The sequence below is a fragment of the Cinclus cinclus genome, chromosome 3, assembly GCF_963662255.1.
Source record: "Cinclus cinclus chromosome 3, bCinCin1.1, whole genome shotgun sequence".
NCBI lineage: Eukaryota > Metazoa > Chordata > Aves > Passeriformes > Cinclidae > Cinclus > Cinclus cinclus.
Genome location: NC_085048.1, coordinates 52166567 through 52186174, shown reverse-complemented (window position 1 = coordinate 52186174; position 19608 = coordinate 52166567). Strand labels below are relative to the sequence as shown.

The window sequence follows — 19608 nt, the reverse complement described above, 5'->3', positions numbered from 1 at the left end:
TGTCTTTCCTTTCACATGCACAGATGCAGTTACAGAAGTGTATCCATATGCATGGCCATCCCCAGGAATATTAGCAGCAGTGATGCTGCATTGTCACAGCGGTAAGGAAAGACTCTTCTCCACTGGCACCACCAATTTTCCCTACCCAGAGCAAAACCTCTGGAGCACTGTCTTCCTTCCAAGTGGCTACATAAAATTCCCAGCCTAGTGATACAAGTAATTTTAAAAGCAAAAAAAAAGGTTGCATAACAAAAAAAGGGTCCATAAAACTTTCTGGTATAGTTTTAAACATGCCAAGATCATCAGAAAGAAAAGAGGGTCCCCCCACAACCTTCACAGGCTTTTTTTTTGGTGGTGTTGTTGTTCTTTAATTTAGCATTTGGTTTAACCCACATAAAACTAATTATTTTGTTTTCCATGACCAAACAGATTATAAGAACAGTGGAAGAAGAGATGGAGTTTTCAGATGAATCAAAGGACTTTGTGTGGAGTCAAAAACTTCTGAGGTTATCAGCATGCATTTCACCTGCATTTTAAGATAATCTCAAAGTGAAAATACTTTAATTCTTGCTTGTGTTGATGTGAACTTTTGTGTAGGTATGGGAATGCATACATACAGACATAGATATAAATTTGTAGGGGAGAAGGGAGAGATGGCAATGCATGAGCATGAGTTTTTCCAATTCTAGGACAACAGCTGTACAGTCAGGGGGGTTCCAGGGAATTAACTGCATAAGCCAGGGAATGTTTCTGTAGGAGTCAAGGAATATGAGCTGGAAGATTCTACTTCTGAATAAGCTCTCTTATATGAAGTACTACAATTTCTGTGACTGATCTCTTTTGAACAAGATGTATCCAAGGTCTCTGCATACTTCCAGATGAAAAACACAGGCCCTTTTTCCTGTTCCCAGAAGTAACCGCAGCCAGCCATGGAACCAGACTAGAAGGCTCAACCAGAAAGTTTCATAGATGAATAACTTACTTTTCAAGAAATTATGCAAGGCTTCAGAAAGGATTGTGGATTGATTTTCATAATGCTTGGTAGTCTTTTAGTGGTAGCTATGGTTAGAATCCTCCTCTCTCACATAGTAAAGGAAGTATGGAAATGCAAGAGAAGGCTACTCTTAAATACTCTCTACTTTATCCAGACTCAGGAGTGATTTATCCTGAGGGATGAAATTAACTTCTCTGCCACTGGGTAGCTGGAAAATATGTGATTTCAGAAAGAGGTGAATAGCACCCTGTCTTCACCTTGAAAGGGTACAGTTCACAGTTTCCTTTGTGGCCAGGCAGATCCTGGTAATGAGTAGTAAGATTCCCCCCATTCTGATTGCTCCCCCCTCAATGCTTCTAACCTCCATAAAGCTTGGGAAGACTTGTGCTTAGCAGAGTATCCAGGTACAATATGTAGATACCTCATAAATTAAAAAATTGTTTGAAATTTCCTCCCTCATTTTCACGTTCGTGGAGTGACTGACACCACATAACTATAATATATGCTACTGCTTGTAAGATATACTGAACTTGGAGTTAGTGATGTGGCAGCTTACTTGTTCTAAGACACATGTTTGAAGGAAGCTGGGGTTTTAAAGAAGGGTTAGTATCTTAGTTAATTACTCAGATGAAAGAACATGGTACATGGTCATGGAAGAGAGTAAGCACTTTCAAATCATATTGATTTTGTAGGTTTTTAGCAGAAATAAGTTATGCCAATGGAGAAAAAATGCAATTTTTTTGTCCACAATCTGTCTAGGGGAACTTGTTTTTATCTGTTCCTCAAAATTACTTTAGTCTATTCTTCAGAAATAATATATGACCTAAGCAGTGATGATGATGTCCTTTTGCTGACATTCACTTGAAATTGAATCCTATTGACAGATTTTTACACATCTGAAACTTCTCCTCAGTCAGTAGCTTAAAAAGATCATTTAAATAGTTTCATTCCTAACATCAGGGCCTTGATCTTAAAATTGCTTGTCTAGGACATAGCCCAAGTTATAAATTCTTACACTCTCATACAGAATTCAACTTCCCCTTTTAATACGCCCTCAACTCTGAAACTTGTCAATTGCCCAACTCTTCATAAAACATAAACACAAGAGACAAATGTGTGATTTCATTTTGGACTGCAAAAGAGAAACTGTTGTGTTTTTTTTTTTTTTTTTTTTTTTGCAAAACACAAAATCATGTCATTTGTTTGCCTTCCAGGCCTTTAGGATCTTGTCTATTAGACATCTGTGGCCAGCATGCCCAGCACAAGAAGGTCTCATTTCAGCTGATTATTTTTAGTTCTGTGTTATACTAAAACTTTCTGGAATCTTCATCCATCCCCATGTGTTTGCGAAATACTTGCCCTTAATATCTTATGACTCCCATGTTGAATAAATAGCCTTTGCTCCCACTTTTCTATTTGGGAGGGCTAGTTCTTCACTCGGCAGTAACATCAATAAAATAACACCCGCAACTCATTATTCAGTGGCATAGAAAAGAGTGAAATTAATTATGAACATTCTAGGAAGAGGAAGCAAGGTTATGAAACACTTGCCGACACTGGTTTGTGTAATCTTCATGAATAAGCAGCTCAATAATGCTGGGCAAGTGTGCGTGGGAGGCTCACTATGGAGAAACTGGCTGTTTTCCTCTCTCTGACCAGTTGAGCTGTTATGATAAAAAATGTTGTTGCTAAAGAAACCTGTAATAAATCCTAATGGGAGTATTGCATGTGCTGATAACATACATAAACTTTGTAAATATATTAAAGTGTCAGATTTTAGTAGCTCTGGTTCATGAAGATGTTCGTAAAAGTTTTGCAAGGAACTCAACAGAAATCTTATTCCACCAGCTGGTTGCTCCTACAAGTTTGGTTCACTTGAGAACCTTGTCTTCCTTCCTCTTGAACCAGAGCCTCACCCTGTAGGGAAGCTGAGTTAAAACATCTCAAGCCCTACCTCTGCTGTGACTTTCCATGAAATTACTACCAGCAGTGAAGCTGTGTACCCAGGGAGATATTTAGGGAGAAGTGGAATGGATAGACTGGTGCTTGGTAGAGGATTTATGTTGCTCATAACACCCCTACTTTGTGTCCTGATGTACTCCATTGACACCTCCATCAGCTGGCAGCTCTGAGCAAGATATTTCAGTTGCCTATTAGTGGGCGAGAAGAGGTGGGTGCCTATAAAAGGGACAAAATCCAGCATGCTGAACAAAGGAGTGTCAACCTGGTCTGAAAAGCTGAGGTCAGAAACTGTATCAAATCCTTCATGTCCAGAGAGTTTAGGTGCCCTGGCACTACTACACAGCACTGCAAACCAGGACATTGTTTAACAAAAGAAAGAATTTTCTCTTTTCTTCTGAAACAAACCAAGAATGGAGCAGCAGCCTTGCTGCCCCTTAATGTATCCAAAAGCTTAGCAACTAAAACATTTGACTAGGAAAACCTAAGCTAAATTAATTCTTCCATATAGCATGACTCTAGCCTATCTGTATTGATATGCTCTAATAAACTGATGTTTTTTGACCTGGATTTGCATGTAATTTCAGGTTGCTGCTTACACTAGTTTTAGTTTGCATAGGAAAGGCAAAGGCTTGAGGGCTGAGTATGGAGCAGGAATGCACGTGACTTTATTCCAGTGTCAGTGAACAATCATCTGCAATATTGTGTGCTCCGTGTGAAGGAACTTTGCGTTGACATATTTATTTGTCGTTATTTATTCACTGCATTTTTTTAACACAGGGTTTCTTTTAGAGAAAATCTCAAAGTCTCTGCATGAAGGGGCCTGAGCTCAGATCTCAGATAGGTGCTCAATGCCAGTAAGATGAAACATCACATTAGAAATGACAGAGCATCTGAGAAATGTCCATGTATCAAGGGTGAGGTGGAAATTAAGCATTATTGAAGGTGAGGGACTCATATTTAAATCCTGCCCCAGACACACTTTAGGCACCTTATGTCCTGTTCTTGGATGTGAGCCTTTCTGTGTTTGCCCTTGCACTTTTACAGGAAGCCACAGGAATCACACATGGTTATTACCCCAACCTCTATCAATGATCTCCTGTTTCATTTTATAGTGCCCCAAAATCTTCTTTACACTGCAGAAAATATTAAATGTCTGAAACACCATCTAGGACCTCGCAATTTTAAACATGACACATGTCAGGATGTAATACTGACACACACTTGAAAGGATAAAGTTTATAACAGCATTACGAGAACTTGGTGTAAACCTGTGGTATGGGATTTTACTTTTATTGAAAAGTAATACTGTAAACATTCCTTTACGTTCTTCCTCCCAGTTATTCTGTTTGGTGGAGCCAAAATATCAGTGCAAGGCTGGGGTGCTGCTTCAAGCTGGCAGGAGCTCAGTGCCACTGCTGCAGCCAAAGGCTCTCCCAGTTCAGTTCTGGTCTCCATAGGTGAGTTCTTGCCTAGAACCACTGGAGAAAGATGTGTTTTGTGGCTCCTTTACTTCAATGACTGCTATGCTTGATCACAGGGGTAACACTAACATTTTAAAATGAAAGGTCGATAGCTTATAATCTAGAAACTGAAACACAAAAAAATGTTTATTAGTCAGCTGTTGTACAAACATAATATAATAATTCCTTAAGTAGAATTGCTCATCACACTGTTCTGTACTAGAAACAAAAAATAAGGTTAAAGTACTCATTAATAAAATATGTTAGATTTTATTATGACAAAACATCTAATTGTAATCACTCTGCTGTCTCCAAAATCTGTTATTCGATTATAAAAAAGTTGGAGCTCTCATCTTTTTTTTTCTTTTTTTTTTTTGAGAGACACAGGACATTTTGCAGGAATAAATGTTCTCTGAATACTTTTTTCTGAAGCATTGTTTGTGGTAATGGCAGACAGACAGACTTTTGTACAAAAACGTACAGGGCTTCAGCTGCCTTTTGTCATCTGATAAGATTTCTTTGTTAAGAAACAAAGAAATGTTTTGGTAAAAAATTTGGCAAAGCAATTTTAAGTAGTTCAGAGTCCAAAATTAGAAGTGAGAAAGAAAAATTATTTTTTTATTAGCTTTTATATCTCCTCCACCAAGCTTTCACAACTTCTAATTCAATTTTGAGCAAAAGGGACAATTCACTGCAGGGAAAAATTCGTTCTTAAGAGCATCCATAGTTTTAATGGAGGAGTGTCACTGGTAGTCACTGTCTATAAATGATTGAGTATGAAATGACAGGCAGCCTGTTAATGTTAGCAATAAAGAGCAGTGGTCAAGCCAAGTGGTCAAGCAAGTGGTCATACTTGCTTTGCAAACCAGAAAGCAAAATGAGCATGCTAAGCAAGAGGAAATGAGTAAGTCTGATTTTTGTGTTGCAGCTCAGATTTTACCATGTATAACTTCCATCAACTCCAGTGAAAAAATTATGGCAAGAAGAAACAGCAGAATTGGGATTGGCAAATGCTTGATACCCTAAGGGCAAAGCTCAAAAGAAGAAATTAATCTCAGTTAACTTGTTTGGCTTCAGTTGGCTCAATAGGTGGAAGTAGTAAAATACTTATACTTTTCATATGATTAAGAAAGAGACTGCCTCCCAAGCAGCTTAAGTACCATAGTTTTGAAAGGCAAGAGGCATTGTTTTATCCTCTTTAGGGGCTGTACATATTTGAATGATGCCATTTTGCAAGTATTCGAGTATTAGATTTCTTCCAAAGTCTAAATGTATCCTGAGGTCCTGCAGAAAAAAGCTCACTTCAGCTCCAGCATACTCCATAGGACTTTCTCCACTGAAAGAAAAGGAGGCAGGTTCAAACTCTAAAACCATCTCACTAATAATAGCAATATTTTATTCTGTCTGCTGAGAGAAATAGGAGTTTTCATGTATTTTCAGGCATACCATCCTACATCAATGTGTTTGAGAAGTTGCAGTAATATGTGTGTTTAAAGTCCAACATGAATTTTATATATTATAAGAAATGTCTTCATCAGGTCGTAGAAAAAAAATCAAAATTATGGCCCTTTCAGACATCAGGTGTGAAATTGGAACTGATCAGTAAATGTCCTTTAGTCTCCTGGGACAACAACACTTATTGTTCCACATATGCTGGTATGATCAACATAGATTGATATTCATATAGAATTCTTTAAAAAACATAACAACACAAGCAGTCCATCCCTAAAATTCTTCTAAAGCCTTCAGTGATTGGTAGTGATTTTCTGATATTTATTTTTTTAAGATATCCCTACAGTGAGATATGTTCAGTGTACGACAACATGATGGAACAGCTTCTCCTTCCAGTGGCTGCAGTAGGAATTTTACTGTCTCTTTTTGAAAGGACATATTCTCATCCAAAAAATGAGAAATATAGTTTCATTTTAAAAAAAGAAAAAAAAATTAAAAAGTCACATTTGTCCCCAGCAAAGTATTTACCCTCACAGTGCTAATATGAAGACACCACAGAAAAAGCATATCAGCAGCATACAAACACTTTGAAAGAGGATTAACCGTGATTCAATCCTGCCCAAGGGTGGCTGCTTGATGGCTGCTTGCTTGGCTAACTTCTTATTTAAACTGTTGCACTGAGATACAAAATTATTTCTATATTAAAAAATTTGTAATGGCATCTATACTACGTACCCATTCTGTAGTGCTGCCATTGCGATGTACCATTCCTAAACATATATGTAGGTATCAAGAATATATATAGGTATTAAACTATTAAAAGAATTGCTTCTACAATGAAGTATTATTTTAACTAATAATGTAATTCCTTTTTTCTTGCTGATATTCTACCTCCATGTGAATTACACCCTGAATAATAGTATAAAAAAGACAGAAGATATAATTTTACCAGTTGGTGTTTTGTCTGGATTTTCCTGGTTTATTTTAATTTATATAGCTCTTTACAAATCTGTTACACACCTCCCTAATTTTGAGTCTGTAAATAGTTAAATGCAAACCAAGCCAGAGATGAGGAGAGTTTACAGACTGGAGCCCTCCACTAATAATTGTGACCAGAATCAGATGTTGGAAGACCTGCAGTCCCACATCAGCAGAGGGATGGACAGAGGAAGGAAGGAAGGAAGGAAGGATTCCAGGAAAGAAGGATTCCAGGAAGGAAGGAAGGAAGGAAGGAAGGAAGGAAGGAAGGAAGGAAGGAAGGAAGGAAGGAAGGAAGGATTCCAGGAAGGAAGAAGGATTCCAGGAAGGATTCCAGGAAGGATTCCAGGAAGGAAGGAAGGAAGGAAGGAAGGAAGGAAGGAAGGAAGGAAGGAAGGAAGGAACACCAGCACCAGGTATCCTGGACATGCTGTTATAGTGAAAGGCAGGAGGCAATTTGTTGGGCTACCAATAATCATGGGAGCTCTACATTCAAACTGCATTTCCATAAAGTCATACAGATTATTTTATTCACAAATGTAGGAGTGTGGTAGAAAAACAGATTTTTCTATCACTTTGCTTATTCTAGACATCCAAATTTAGTCCACATCTCACTGCTAGTCCACAAGGTTATGGCAAACAGTCTGCCGGTCACTCACAGACACACAGCAAATAATACTTAATTTCTCTCTATCAGAAGGTCAGTGTACATATCTGTCAGTACTAAGTTTTGGGGGTTGGTAGTGGCCTTCAGAGCCAAAATATTTTGGAACTATTGACTTGACCCTCTTTTTTTTTTCTAAGCAAACTGCAATCACTGGCCAACTCACAGAAATTCTTATTTATTGGTATGCTAGTCTATACTCAGCTGCATATTACTCTGTCTTGTAAGACTCAAGCAAGCAACACTGTTAATCTTAATTGGTCTTATCAGAATAAAACCACAAATTTCTCTGCTAATGGTATGTTTGCTTTTAAACTTTTATCGATCATGTTCTATGTCTAATTATGGACCTGAACATCTGTCTGCACTTTGTTGTTGACTTCAGAGGAGTTTTATCTCTCCACAGCCAACTATATCTTTACTACTGATCATGGGACAGAAATTTAGGAATCCCCAACTAGAAAATTCAGGAGGAGTTTGGAGAGCAAAAGGATCGCAAACTAGACATTTCTCATAGTAAGGATTATTTTAGCTATAGGTACAAAAATAAGTAATGCTTCAGGACCAGATCCTTCTGATGGCATAATTTAAGAAAGGAACTTCAATTTATATTTGCTGGGAGTCTGGCATGGTGTATTCTGAATTAGTCAGTTCAGATTTTATAATTTCTTTATGTTAAAATATGTAAGTCTACAATACGGAATGGAGGATTCTGATAACAAACAAAACGAAGTAACATGGGCCCACTGACTGCTTGATGGGAAGCTATATGTACTATATTTAAACATACGTAGGTTAAAGATAAATTTAAAAACATTTCCCTCGATATGTGCTTATGATTTATGATTAAGAGAGACTAGCTGAGCAAAATAGACAGAAATCCAGGAAATGTCTTCCACCCAGTAGATGAATTTGACAGGTGTCTTCTTTATCTACACACTATAATTTATTTCAAGTTGCACTATTCACTAACAGCGATTAATAGGTTTTTAAAGCCAAAGTGATTAGTGCAAGTGATTGCAACCACTTTTATAATAACTTTCATAAACACTCATTCTAATTTTTTGCTTCAAGCCAAGTACCCACTATTTATACAGAAAATCATATTTTACAACCATCTGGATTTGCAGACCTTGGCCAGTAGGCGATGTATATATCCAGGTGAGGTGTTCTGAAAGGCTTTTTGCCTTCACTGCCAGAATAATGAGGCAGATTTCCATTCTGATCTGTGTTTTTCCAACCACTTGTTCAGCTCTGAACTTGACTCTTGCATTTTAACCATAAAACTTTGAGCAAGTGCTCGGCACCTTCGCCACAGTGTACCGACCAACTGAATATTGGCGGCCAACACTATTTCCCGAAGGTTACCCTGCCACGCAGGTTGTCTGAGGACGAACGAGGTGGGACGGCGCGCTCCCGGAGAGCGCAGCGCGTCTGCCCCGACGCTCGGAAGCGGCGGCTTCCCTGCGCCCAGCGCTGCGAGCGGCTGGGGACGGGAGGCAAACCTGCCTTCTCCCGCCGAAAGCGGGTCGGCTGCCGTGCCGGGCCGGGACATGCCGTGCCGTGCGGAGGGAGCCGAGCACCTGCAGCCGCGGGCTGCCCGCCGCGGCACGGGACAGCAGAGGTCGCCGCCGGCCCGGCGCTGGCCCGGCGCGCCGCGCACCAGGTGCCGGAGCGAGTCCGGGAGGAGGGGGCCCGGCTCCGCGACCCTCGCCCCGCGGGGGCGGCCTGCCCTCCGAGCCCTGCCGTGCCCCCAGCCCGGGGCTGAGCCTCTGCCGCGCCCGTCGGGGTTCCCCTAAGGCTGAGGGCGGGGGGCAGCCGCAGCTTGCGGGCCCGCGGTTGCCAGGGGTTAAAGGAGTGGGTGGGAAGTGATGGAGGCTGCGGAGCCCTCCCTTGCCAAGGATAATAAATCGGATGCCCTGACGTGTTTTACTTAGCCCTTAGTGCTCCCTCGCTGCGAGGCCGTGGGGATCGGAGGGTTGAAGCCCCGGCCTCTCTAGTCCTCAGCTCCGCTTTAGGGGCACTTTAGGTGAATCAAACCTTGTTTGCAGGAGGCAAACCATACAAAGGAGGCTTTCAAGGGCCAGCCGTGCCAAGCAGGGCAACGGAGCGAAGGCTGAGCAGGAGAAAATTAAAATAATAGTACCTCCCCTCCCTGAGGAAGTAACTGAGTTACTTCTTGCTGATGAAATGCAGGCTGCTGTGTTTTATGACATTTCCTCGGTGTCTGCAGCTGTCAGGGAGAGCGGACAGGCATGAGCAGCCCCTCCGCGGTAGGTGCCCATAAAATGCCTCCTCCCCAGAAAGAGCGGCGGGTCCGATTCGGGCGGGGTGGCGAGGCCGGGTCGGGGGCACGTCCCGGCGGCCTCTGCTGCCGCATCCCTCCTCATCCACGGCTTCTTGCGGCAGGGTCACGGCAGAGCTCCGACCGGCGGCAATGCCGGAGGTGTTAGCGCGGATTCGAGCCCACGCCGCACCCCCACGCCGGAGCCAGAAACCGTGGCAGCGCCCCGCGACATGGACAGCGACTTCCCAAGGGGACGGCTCCCTGCTGCCTCCCTGTTCTTTCCTCCCCGATGACGGGGGGGCTCTGGTCTCTAACACTCGGGGGATAGGGAGCTTCTGCCAGCACCCTGGCTACTGCCTCTCGCGCCCCGGACCAGGGCAGAGATGGACCGGGGCCGGTTAAATCAGAAGGGATGGACTCGCCTCATCCCATGGGACTAAAACGAAAATGTTAAAAAATTCGGGGAGCACAGTCCCAGGACGGTGGCAATGGGTGACTAGTGGCCAGAGGAGGCTGAAGTCAAAGGGTCAGAGCCGCGACACCCCAGCCCCTTTCCGCATCGCCGGGCTCCAGGCTTAATCTGGATAATCTGTACTGCCCGTACTTGGAAAGGGGGTTTCTTGACCGGGATGGAGAAAGACGCTTATGGCATACCGGCAAAAAGTTACCTGTCGTGTCATCGCCCCTTCCCTTCAGAAAGAAGAAAGACCTAAGAAACGATGTTCCCTTATACCAGACATTAAAATGTAAAGCACCAGGCGCAGGTATTCCCAGAGCCCGCGCTGCTCATCCCGGTGAGGTGAGAAAGAAGAGCACAGAGAGGTCAAAAATCGCCTTCATCCCTCCAATTGAATGAAACTGCCTGCAAATCCGCTCGGCCGCGCCGCTGACGCGGTGTTTAGTTCCCAGCGCACTCGAGCGGGCACCGGGGACACGGAACCCCCCGGACAGGTGAACAGCACAACGAGAGGAAGCAGAAGTTATCAAAGTATAAATCTCTTCGCACTTACTTCTTCCCTGTCGCCGTACCCTGGAGGCGTGCTGGCTGCCAATGTATTCCATAAAGTTCAAAGTGATAAAAAACCAAGAAATCAGTCGCAATTGCATAGTAACCCTTTGAGAGTTCGACTTCTCCTTTTCGTCCTTTTTTTCTTTCCTTAAAAAAAAGAAATAATAAACCGGGGTGGTAGGCGGCAAGGGATGAACACAGCAGCAGAAATACCTGCACTGAGATCCAAAGCTGGGCTTGGCCGGCTCGATGGCTTTTGCCTTTTTTTTTTTTTCTTCCTTTTTTTTTTTTTTTTTTCTTCCCTTCCCCTTCGCTTTTCCTATTGCACTTTCCAGCAGTCTGCCCCGCTACCTGCCGCAAACCTCAGAGGGCAGTCAGCAGCGGAGAGGAGCCGAGCAGCCGCCGCCGGGGTCCATGCCGGGCCGGTGGCCGGCAGCATGATGTGAGGGTGCCGGGGTGCGTGCGGCTGTGCGCGCCCGTGTGTGCGCCGGGCGGGCGAGGTGCCGACAGGACGGATGGATGGATGGCGGTGGGAGAGGAGTGTGCGAGGGCGGGAGCGGCGGGGGGGGCAGAGGGAGGACCCAGCCCCGCCGCCGCCGACCGGAGCAGCCGCGCTCTGCGCCGGGGGCACCGCCAGCCGCCGGGCGCAGGTGGGCCGGGCCCCACCGGCTCTCCCGCCTGCTGACCAGGAGCCCCCGGGCTTCATGCGGGAGCTGCTCCTGAGCGGGGCCCCGGGGGAGAGGCCCCGGGGCGGGGCGCGCAGGGAGGAGGCGATCCCCAGCGCCCCGGCACGGCGGGAGGAGGCTCCCCGCTCCCGGCCGAGCCCTCTCGGGGCATCGGCGCTCGGGCATCCTCCGGCAGCGGGGCCCGCTGTAGGGCGGTAGGGCTCCGCTGCCTCGCTGGCAGCACCCGCCCGCAGGTCTCCGCTCGCCTCCCGTCCGCCGCCGGCCTGCTCGGGGTCACCGCGGAGATGCCGCTGCTCCCCGCGCCCCGGCCCCTCCGTGGGGAGGGCCGCCCCCACTCTCCGAGGGGACGGGGCGGGGTGCTCAGCCCCTTCCCTGCGGAGAGGGACACCGCGCGGCACCCTCTCTTCCCCGAATTTGCCTCTCACATCCCGGCTCGCAGTGGAGGTGGGGAGATGGGAGTGGGGCGCTGTGGGGACTCCAGACTCTCGGGATTTTCTCCGCTGTGGCCTTTTCCCACCGGGCAGGGGTTTTCCGGGGGTGCTTCTTCGGCAGGTCGGGACAGAGCAAATCCCCGTGTCCTGCCGGGGCTGGGGACCGTCCCCACGGCCGGCTGGCGGCCGGCGAGACACGGGGCTGGCCCCGGGCTGGGGTCGAGCGGAGCCGTGAGCCCGGGGGTTAACACAGCAGCTCCCGCCCGTGCCTCCGGGACCCTCAGCAGAGCGCCGGCAGCAGGGGCTCAGCTCGGCTGCGCCTCGGCCAAGCGAGGCCGCCTGCTTGACAGAAGGGTATCGCGTTTCTTTCGTCCGGCAAGAGTTTCCTTTTGGGGTGAAGGGGAAGTCTACATAGGGGGTGGTGAGGTTGATTCGAGGTAAAACTGAAGACTTCACTGAGCCTTTTCTCGCTTGCCTTCTTATCTCGGTGCCTGTCGCTGGGATGAGAGTGAGCCGCGTAAAACGGCGTTGATCGCATCAAGAACCTCAATGGGGTGAGGAGTGGCCACCCTTATTTGTAACTGTTTTGCCCACTCTCTCCCCCCGCTGTCACTCTCAGAGCTGTTAAATATCGGCACCATAAAATGTGGGGGATTTAAAGGTCTGTGGGAGGCTCCCTTTGAAAAGGACTCTGGGGAAAGTCTTTCTAATCCAGGACACTTGAGCCGGATGGGGTGGGATGGCCAGAGAGGCTTAAAATAAAATCATTCAGCAGACAAAACTAGGGGCTACCCTGAAATGTAGAAAGTGCATTTTTCTCGATGTTTTGTTTCATTGGAGATTGAAACTTGTGTGCTAGTGTGTGCGTATAAATAGTTGAGCAGGTCAGTCGAGTGGCATAAATAAACAAGGCAGTGGAGAAAGGATGGGACATGTACGTGAGCCAACCTGCAGCTAGCCAGCCAAGTCACTCGAGCAGCATTAGCACCAGTGGGCAGAGAAAGCATGTCAAAAAATAAACGCTCCACGAGAAACATAAGGAAAACATTAAACAAATGGGGAGTGCACTCCCTCTCCTTGGCCTGACAAAGCGCGACTGAGAAATTGCTCACTGTCTCTCCAGCCTCTTCCCTTCTCTGTGTCCCCACTTCAGCAGAGATGCGTGGGACAGATGTGTTGGGAGACAGCCCTGGTGACTGCATGGGTCACCCAAGAGCCTCAGCAAAACTTGTGGAGAGCGTGCCAACCAAGGGCCAAGCAGTAGGGCAGGGTATGCATGAGTGACCAGCAGCGCGGGGGTGAGGCGGTTTATTTGCTGTGGAAGAGGAGCAGAGACATCGACCGAGGAGAAAACAAAAGCTGTGCCTTGACTCAAGACAGGGTCCAAAAAGCAGCAGGGTGAGAGGATGCCAGGAGCATGGGTGCCTCCACAAACCAGCCCCATTAGGGGGGAAGAAAACCACCCAACAACAATAACAAACTGAACCCATAAACAGTTACTGCCATTCTGTGATAAAAGGGGAAGATTTATATTGTTGAAATGTGTGGAAGGAGCTTGTTCCAGAGCAAATCTCTGGCATGCAATTCTCTGTTTATGTCGCTCATCCTGATGGATGAGATATCAGCGGCAAAGTTCAGGCTGACATCAGCCCTGGGGAGGCAGAGCCAGCGACCGGGCTGGGCTGCGCAGGGCTGCACAGCTGTGCCTGGGCCGGCGGTCGGTGGATGATGAGTTTTGGGGGGATCCAGCACGCAAGAAGCCTTCCCTCACCAGGCTGGGAGACGTGAGGAAGCAGCAGCAGCAGCACACACTGTGGAGGGAGTTGGATGTAGTGTTTCCTTGCAAGTGAAACAGATGAATCGGAAACAGTTCGCAGGGTGGTTTTATGCGCCTCTCTGTTTTGGGGTTTATTAAAGAGGGTGGGGAGGGAAAGAAGGGCTGATGGTCTGTGTGTTGTTGGAAAGTCAAATATGTCTGTTTTACTGAGCTGCAATGAAGCCGGCAGCAGGAGTCTGTAAAATCAGCTAGGTATTGTTTTGCAGTTCTGGTTTGTTTTGTTTTGTTTTGTTTTGTTTTTTTGGTAGGAGAGTAATCCTTTAGTCAAAGAGTAATAGTGTGTGATGCTTTCATTAATGTAATTTCTGCCTGTTGGTTTCTCCGTGCAAACTCCCACAGCTAGAAAATGTTGATTTCAGCTTTCTGAATAGCTAATACATTGTACTGGAAAAAAAAACGTGGCCTCAGGATCCTCAGATTATATCCCAAATAAAATATTAATATTCAATTAATACCTGATATTGTGTTTGCTTAAAATGGCACTCTAGTCATAAAAACTAGCCATGTGAACAGGACTGCTGAATGCTCACCCTTTGTCATTCTTCTCTAGACTGGAAATAGTTTGTGTAAGTGAACAAAAGAGTCACTAATTTGCCTTTTCAACTTGGGAAACACAGTAAAAGAATAAAGGCCTTGGATTACTTCTGATATATAACTTGAAAATGAAGCATACTGTGCCCAATACATATCCTTATTTTTCAGGTACTGATCACGGTGTAGATGGCATAGGTCAGACTTCACCACCAAGGAGTCATCCCTGGCAGCTTCCCCACAGATCTGGGTCAGTAATGTCTGAGAAGGGAGAAGGATTGGAGGACTGGAGCAGGAGTCCTGAGTAATGGTTGCACAACCTGACACATCTACTGTTTGTTAAACACTCAAAATATTCTTGGCACCACACAGGACCCCAAATCATGAAAGTCTTTGCTCCAGATTTCTCTTTTCCTGTTCAAACTAAGGGCAAGCACAGTTGTTAAGGCACACAGAAAGACACCAATATATAAGAAATTACCCAGAACACACACACACACACACACATGCATATCTGTAAGTAATTGTGTTTCTGTGTGTCTATATTACTATCCTTTTCCATATTTCCCAATCTGACAGTTGTGACATTTCTCTGTGTTTCCTAACATAACCCATTTGTTATTTAGCCATGATCAATTTAGGAGGTTAATCTCCTGTAACATCATGAGTATTCTCAAAAGCTGTTAATATCACAAACAGAAAACAGAAGATTGTTTTTGAATAGCTTAAGTATACCATAAAAAGTGAATGATGAAAAATGCTTTAGTCACAACAAGTTGAACTTCAACATACTTTTTAAAAAATAAACTGATTCTTAAAGATCCAGTCCCAGTATCCTTAATAATGTCTTTATGTTTCAGATATTTAAAATATCTAATGGCTGAACACTAACAACATGTGCAACAGAGAACAATCCTACACTGGCAACAAACAGACTAGATGACCTAATTGATTTTTCCCATCTCTGACTTGTGCAATTCTGTCATTGTAATAAAATCCCAGTGTAATCAAAGTTTACAGGATCAGGTCCTAAATTAGCATGTCGATCTGGACTACTCCTCTGTCTGGGTCAGGTCCAAAGCCTGCTGCTGTCAGCTTGACCTTTTATCAGTCTGAGAGGGGTTTGGATCTGGTCTTCAACATCACACTGGAGGAAGGCCGAATTGTTGTTTTACTGTATGCAGGGCAGGAAAAAGGTGCATTTGTGGGAAAAACACACTAAGAAATTTTGCAGCACAAACCTTCCAGATGCAGTTCAGTTGAGAAGGCCCAACAGGAAGGCCTCAAATTGAGAACTTTTTGGCACAGAGGAAGTTTTAGCAGTTAATACGAGGATGATCAAACTGTGCTAAGTCATTGTTTCCCTGTATTCATCTATCAGTTGGTCGTCTGTTGGACTTGCGATCTGATTGTAAAACTCTCGGGATGCAGACCAACTTTTTGTTCTGCGTTTGCAGAATCTGTGCCTAGAGCGACTGTGTCTGCAAGAAAAGATCTCATCATCTCTGTGTATTTTGGGTGTAAATACTCATTCTAGAACAGAAGCAATTAACATAAATGTTTTTCTAATGTATGCTAAATTGAAAAAAAAACCAAACCTTTTGATGTAGGCTAACTTTAACCACCCAGAAGGCAATACTAGAATAACTGTACTGGCTTAAATTAATGCATCAGTTTGCCCAAGTCTGCTTCGCCTGTAGTGACAGCCCATAGGGTGGAACTATAACTGGGTAAAGCTAGAGGATGTGAGTAACCAGCAACAAAGGTTCGCAGCCGTATGACACATCCATTTTTTCTAGGCATTGATTTCTCTATGATTTCAGTATTTGGGAGGAGCTGTTTTCACACTTTGGCAGTGTTTCCTGTGAATTTCTTTGGCGTTAATATCCATCTAAGTAGATTCCACACTTGCTCAAGTGACTTGCTCATTCCCACTTCCTGGGCTCTGTTGGTGCATGGGTTTTGGAAATATCTGGCTGAAAAATGAAATAAAGAAAGGGTTTTTTTTTCATCATATTAAGTTTCCTGGTCTGGTATACCATGAGGAAATGAAAAATCTCACATGCAAAACAGTAAGGGCAGGGAGTGTCTCAAATAGGTCAGTGAAGCAATCTCACTACTGTAGGTGAAATTGCAAATGTAGGGTTCCTTGGAAAGGCAGGGACAAGGGAACAAGCCCATTTCTTTATGTGTGTGCTCGCTCTGCACATGACGTGGGTGATGGGCAGGTTGCATAGTGTTCATACAGAGGAACAGGTGGGTGTGAAGAAGGACGATGATGCACAGTGGTGATGAAGCTCATGTGCAGCATTTCCAGCTGCCCTCAACAATGCCATCCCATTGCCAGGATGTACTGAAGCAGTTCAGCTCCAGTGGCCGTACGAGGTATTACAGGGCTGTAGGAGCTGTAGCTGAGGAACTGGGCAGCCACTGCCACAACATGAGGAACAAAACATGGAACCATGGGTTACCCCGCCCTGTCCTTCATACATTTACCAAAATGTGTCACTGATACTTATTCGATGGGATTTTTCAGTATTAGGCAGATAATTTGCTGAGCAGTCTGGAACACTTCTGCACCCAAATGCTCTTGCTGCTTATTTCAAGGTGTAAAGTCAATTTCTGGAAAACTGCAAAATGGTAGTCCTGAAAACTATTATTCTCTTCTTGATTCTGGTGCACTGGTGACATGTCCTTCAAAAGGACTTTTAAGCAAAAGTTGTTGTCCATCACTATGCCTGGAGAACTTGAAGCAATTGGATATGTTGTGTCAGTTAATATTTTGCATTCAGTTCATCAGAGCTGAAAAAGGTCCTTGTACTTCTCTGAAGAGACAGATGTTCCCTGGTGAGAGCCTTACCCTTTTTGTGTACCTTTCAGCATATTTCTGACCACTGTTCATGAATGGAAAGAATCATGCCATGTTTTACTTCTGAACTTAGTTCTCTTTTTTGCATGAGGCTGATGACTGGACATTGAATTACAAGGATTTAGTGACGCGGTTCTTTTGCTAAGATAATATCTACATCTACTGCATTGAGCAAATTACAAATCAGGCATCAGACAGCTACAACTTGAAAGCCAAGACCTCATTAATTAGGGAAACATCTTCAATTTAGGAGCAGCAAATCCTACTTTGTAGGCTTATGACTTTGCAAGTGACACCCAACATTCAATATTTAGATGTCTAAACTCTCCAAATAAACTGTGACAATAGGTGTTCCTTCCAACCTGTTACCAGAATCAACATTCATCCTGAATTGAAAGCAAGCAGGAGCTAGCAATAAGGAAACACTCAGCCCAGCAAGGATTTACTTCCCAGCTAAATATCCATTCATGCCTGAGTCAGCCGGTCTCCTCCATCAGGGGAGAAATTAAGGTCCTTTCCTTCAAAAAAACAGTCAGTTCTGTCTCTTTCTCGATCTCCCTTTAGCCCAATGGTAATGAAACTTAGGCACTATGTGGACCCATGCTCCATGAGTACCTTCCATGGGAGTGTGATTCAGGGTGCAATCCAACCCTACACCCTGAGATATCAGTTATGTGATTCTTTGGCTGAGGTTGCTTCACGGGCTGCTTTGCTGCATCTGTGCCACCGTAAACACTCTTGGTGTCAGATGATAAGAACGAATTGATTTTAAGGCACATGATGAGAAATCTGATTTTCTGTCTCTTTTTTGAAAGTATGCTTGCTGATTTCACATTAAATGGAAATTTATGAACAGAAACTGGTATCTGCTGGCTGCATATACCCTAACCACTAAGAAAAGTCGCTATTGTTACCATTTGTGTTTTTCTGTCCCTGCTTTGTAAACAAGCTTTTACATACTGCTTGCTGAGAGGGGCCTGGTTCCACTGGTAGCTGGGTTTAGATACTCAGTAAATTTAGCTCTGTTTGGCCCACAGTCTGCCCACACACGAGTCCAGCCTGTGCTGGCTCTGGGTCTCTGCAGGAGCTGTACTCTGAGGAGCATTCACCCCAAACAAGGAAGGACATTGTGAATTTAATTAGGTTCTTCCAGCCTCAGCTGCTGCTGAAGATGATTCTTAAATCACAGCTTTCTGCACAGCTGTCAAAATCCCTTTTGGATCAAACCTCACCTACCAGTCTGCCTTAATGTGTCTGCAGAGTTTACATACACTGATAACATTCAGAGCATCACAAGAAGACTTCCATTGTCCTTACATGATGTTATCCCACCACCCTCCCATCTAAGAGTGAATAATATTTTCAATTACCTAATCTGTCAGTTACTTATCTTTAATAGTTAACTTCTCGAGAGGATTTTAGTACCCACAGTCTCATCTAAAAGTAAAGTCATCTAAGGTAGCACTTTGCAGCAGAACTTATTATTAAGGCTTATTAGGGACATTATTAAGAGTTTTAAAGGTCATTGTTAAGAAATGGTATATTCCTGGATAAAACATTTATTTATAACGCGTGGAGTTAAGAGAGGGGGTGGTTTATCTGCAACAGTGACTTCTACAATTGGTACTGGCAGGCTATTTAGCGGAAGCCAGGATGTTTAACCATGGGGTATGCATTTAAGGAGCACATGTATGTGTTTTTTCAGGAACTAGAAAGCTAATTTTGTAGTATGGAGTCAAGCAGGGCATATGGTAGATAACAGTCCCCTTTCACATTCTAACACAGGATTGAGATTTCTTAACAAAGGCAATAGAGTTGCAAAACAGCATGACTTGGTTGCAGTTAGTAATTAATGAGGTGCTAAAAGTGCCTAAACAGAGGATCGCAGACAGAGAATGCATGACTCAAGAGGATAAGAAGCCCCCATCCTTTCAAACAACAGTGTCATTTAAATAAACAAGCAGCAAGTCGCTGGGTGTGTGAGGTGGGAAGGGAGCAGCAAGAAGCGGCAGCATGCTCTGTCAGCCAGGACTTTTCTGCCTGTGAGAAAACAGTTGTGCTTTTCCAAATGCAGCCAGAGTCTTTAGGTGTGAAACATTTGTTTAATCCATTATTGGGGCGCAGGGAAACTACACACTCATCGATGCTGACATTTTTCTTGTGGCATGTTAGTAAATTCAATTTATAATCTAAGAGCAGTAATTACCCTGAAGGCTGTTACCAGCGACATACTGTGCAGGATGAAGTCTACCTGGCAGGCTGGTTTTTGTTTTTTCCCCCCTCATAACAGACATTATTTTCTGTGTTGTCAGAGGAGATATAAACCACTTGGCTTATGCTTTCTTCTTTTATGTTTTCATTTATTTTTTTATTTGTATTATAACAAGTGTAGGAGATTTCGTGTCATTCTGCAGACCACTCCAGGATTATTATTTATTTTAAGCAAAA

General features: G+C 44.4%; 1 protein-coding gene across 1 annotated transcript in view; it reads right to left on the bottom strand.

Moving 5' to 3' along the window:
- Positions 1-10919, bottom strand: part of RSPO3 (R-spondin 3) — a 57762-nt gene extending 46843 nt beyond the window's left edge. The window contains exon 1 of the mRNA XM_062488788.1: positions 10808-10919. Within this exon, the coding sequence (XP_062344772.1) occupies positions 10808-10904 (97 nt within the window). The 5' untranslated portion in view covers positions 10905-10919. The remainder of the gene's footprint in view (positions 1-10807) is intronic.
- Positions 10920-19608: the final 8689 nt, after the last annotated feature.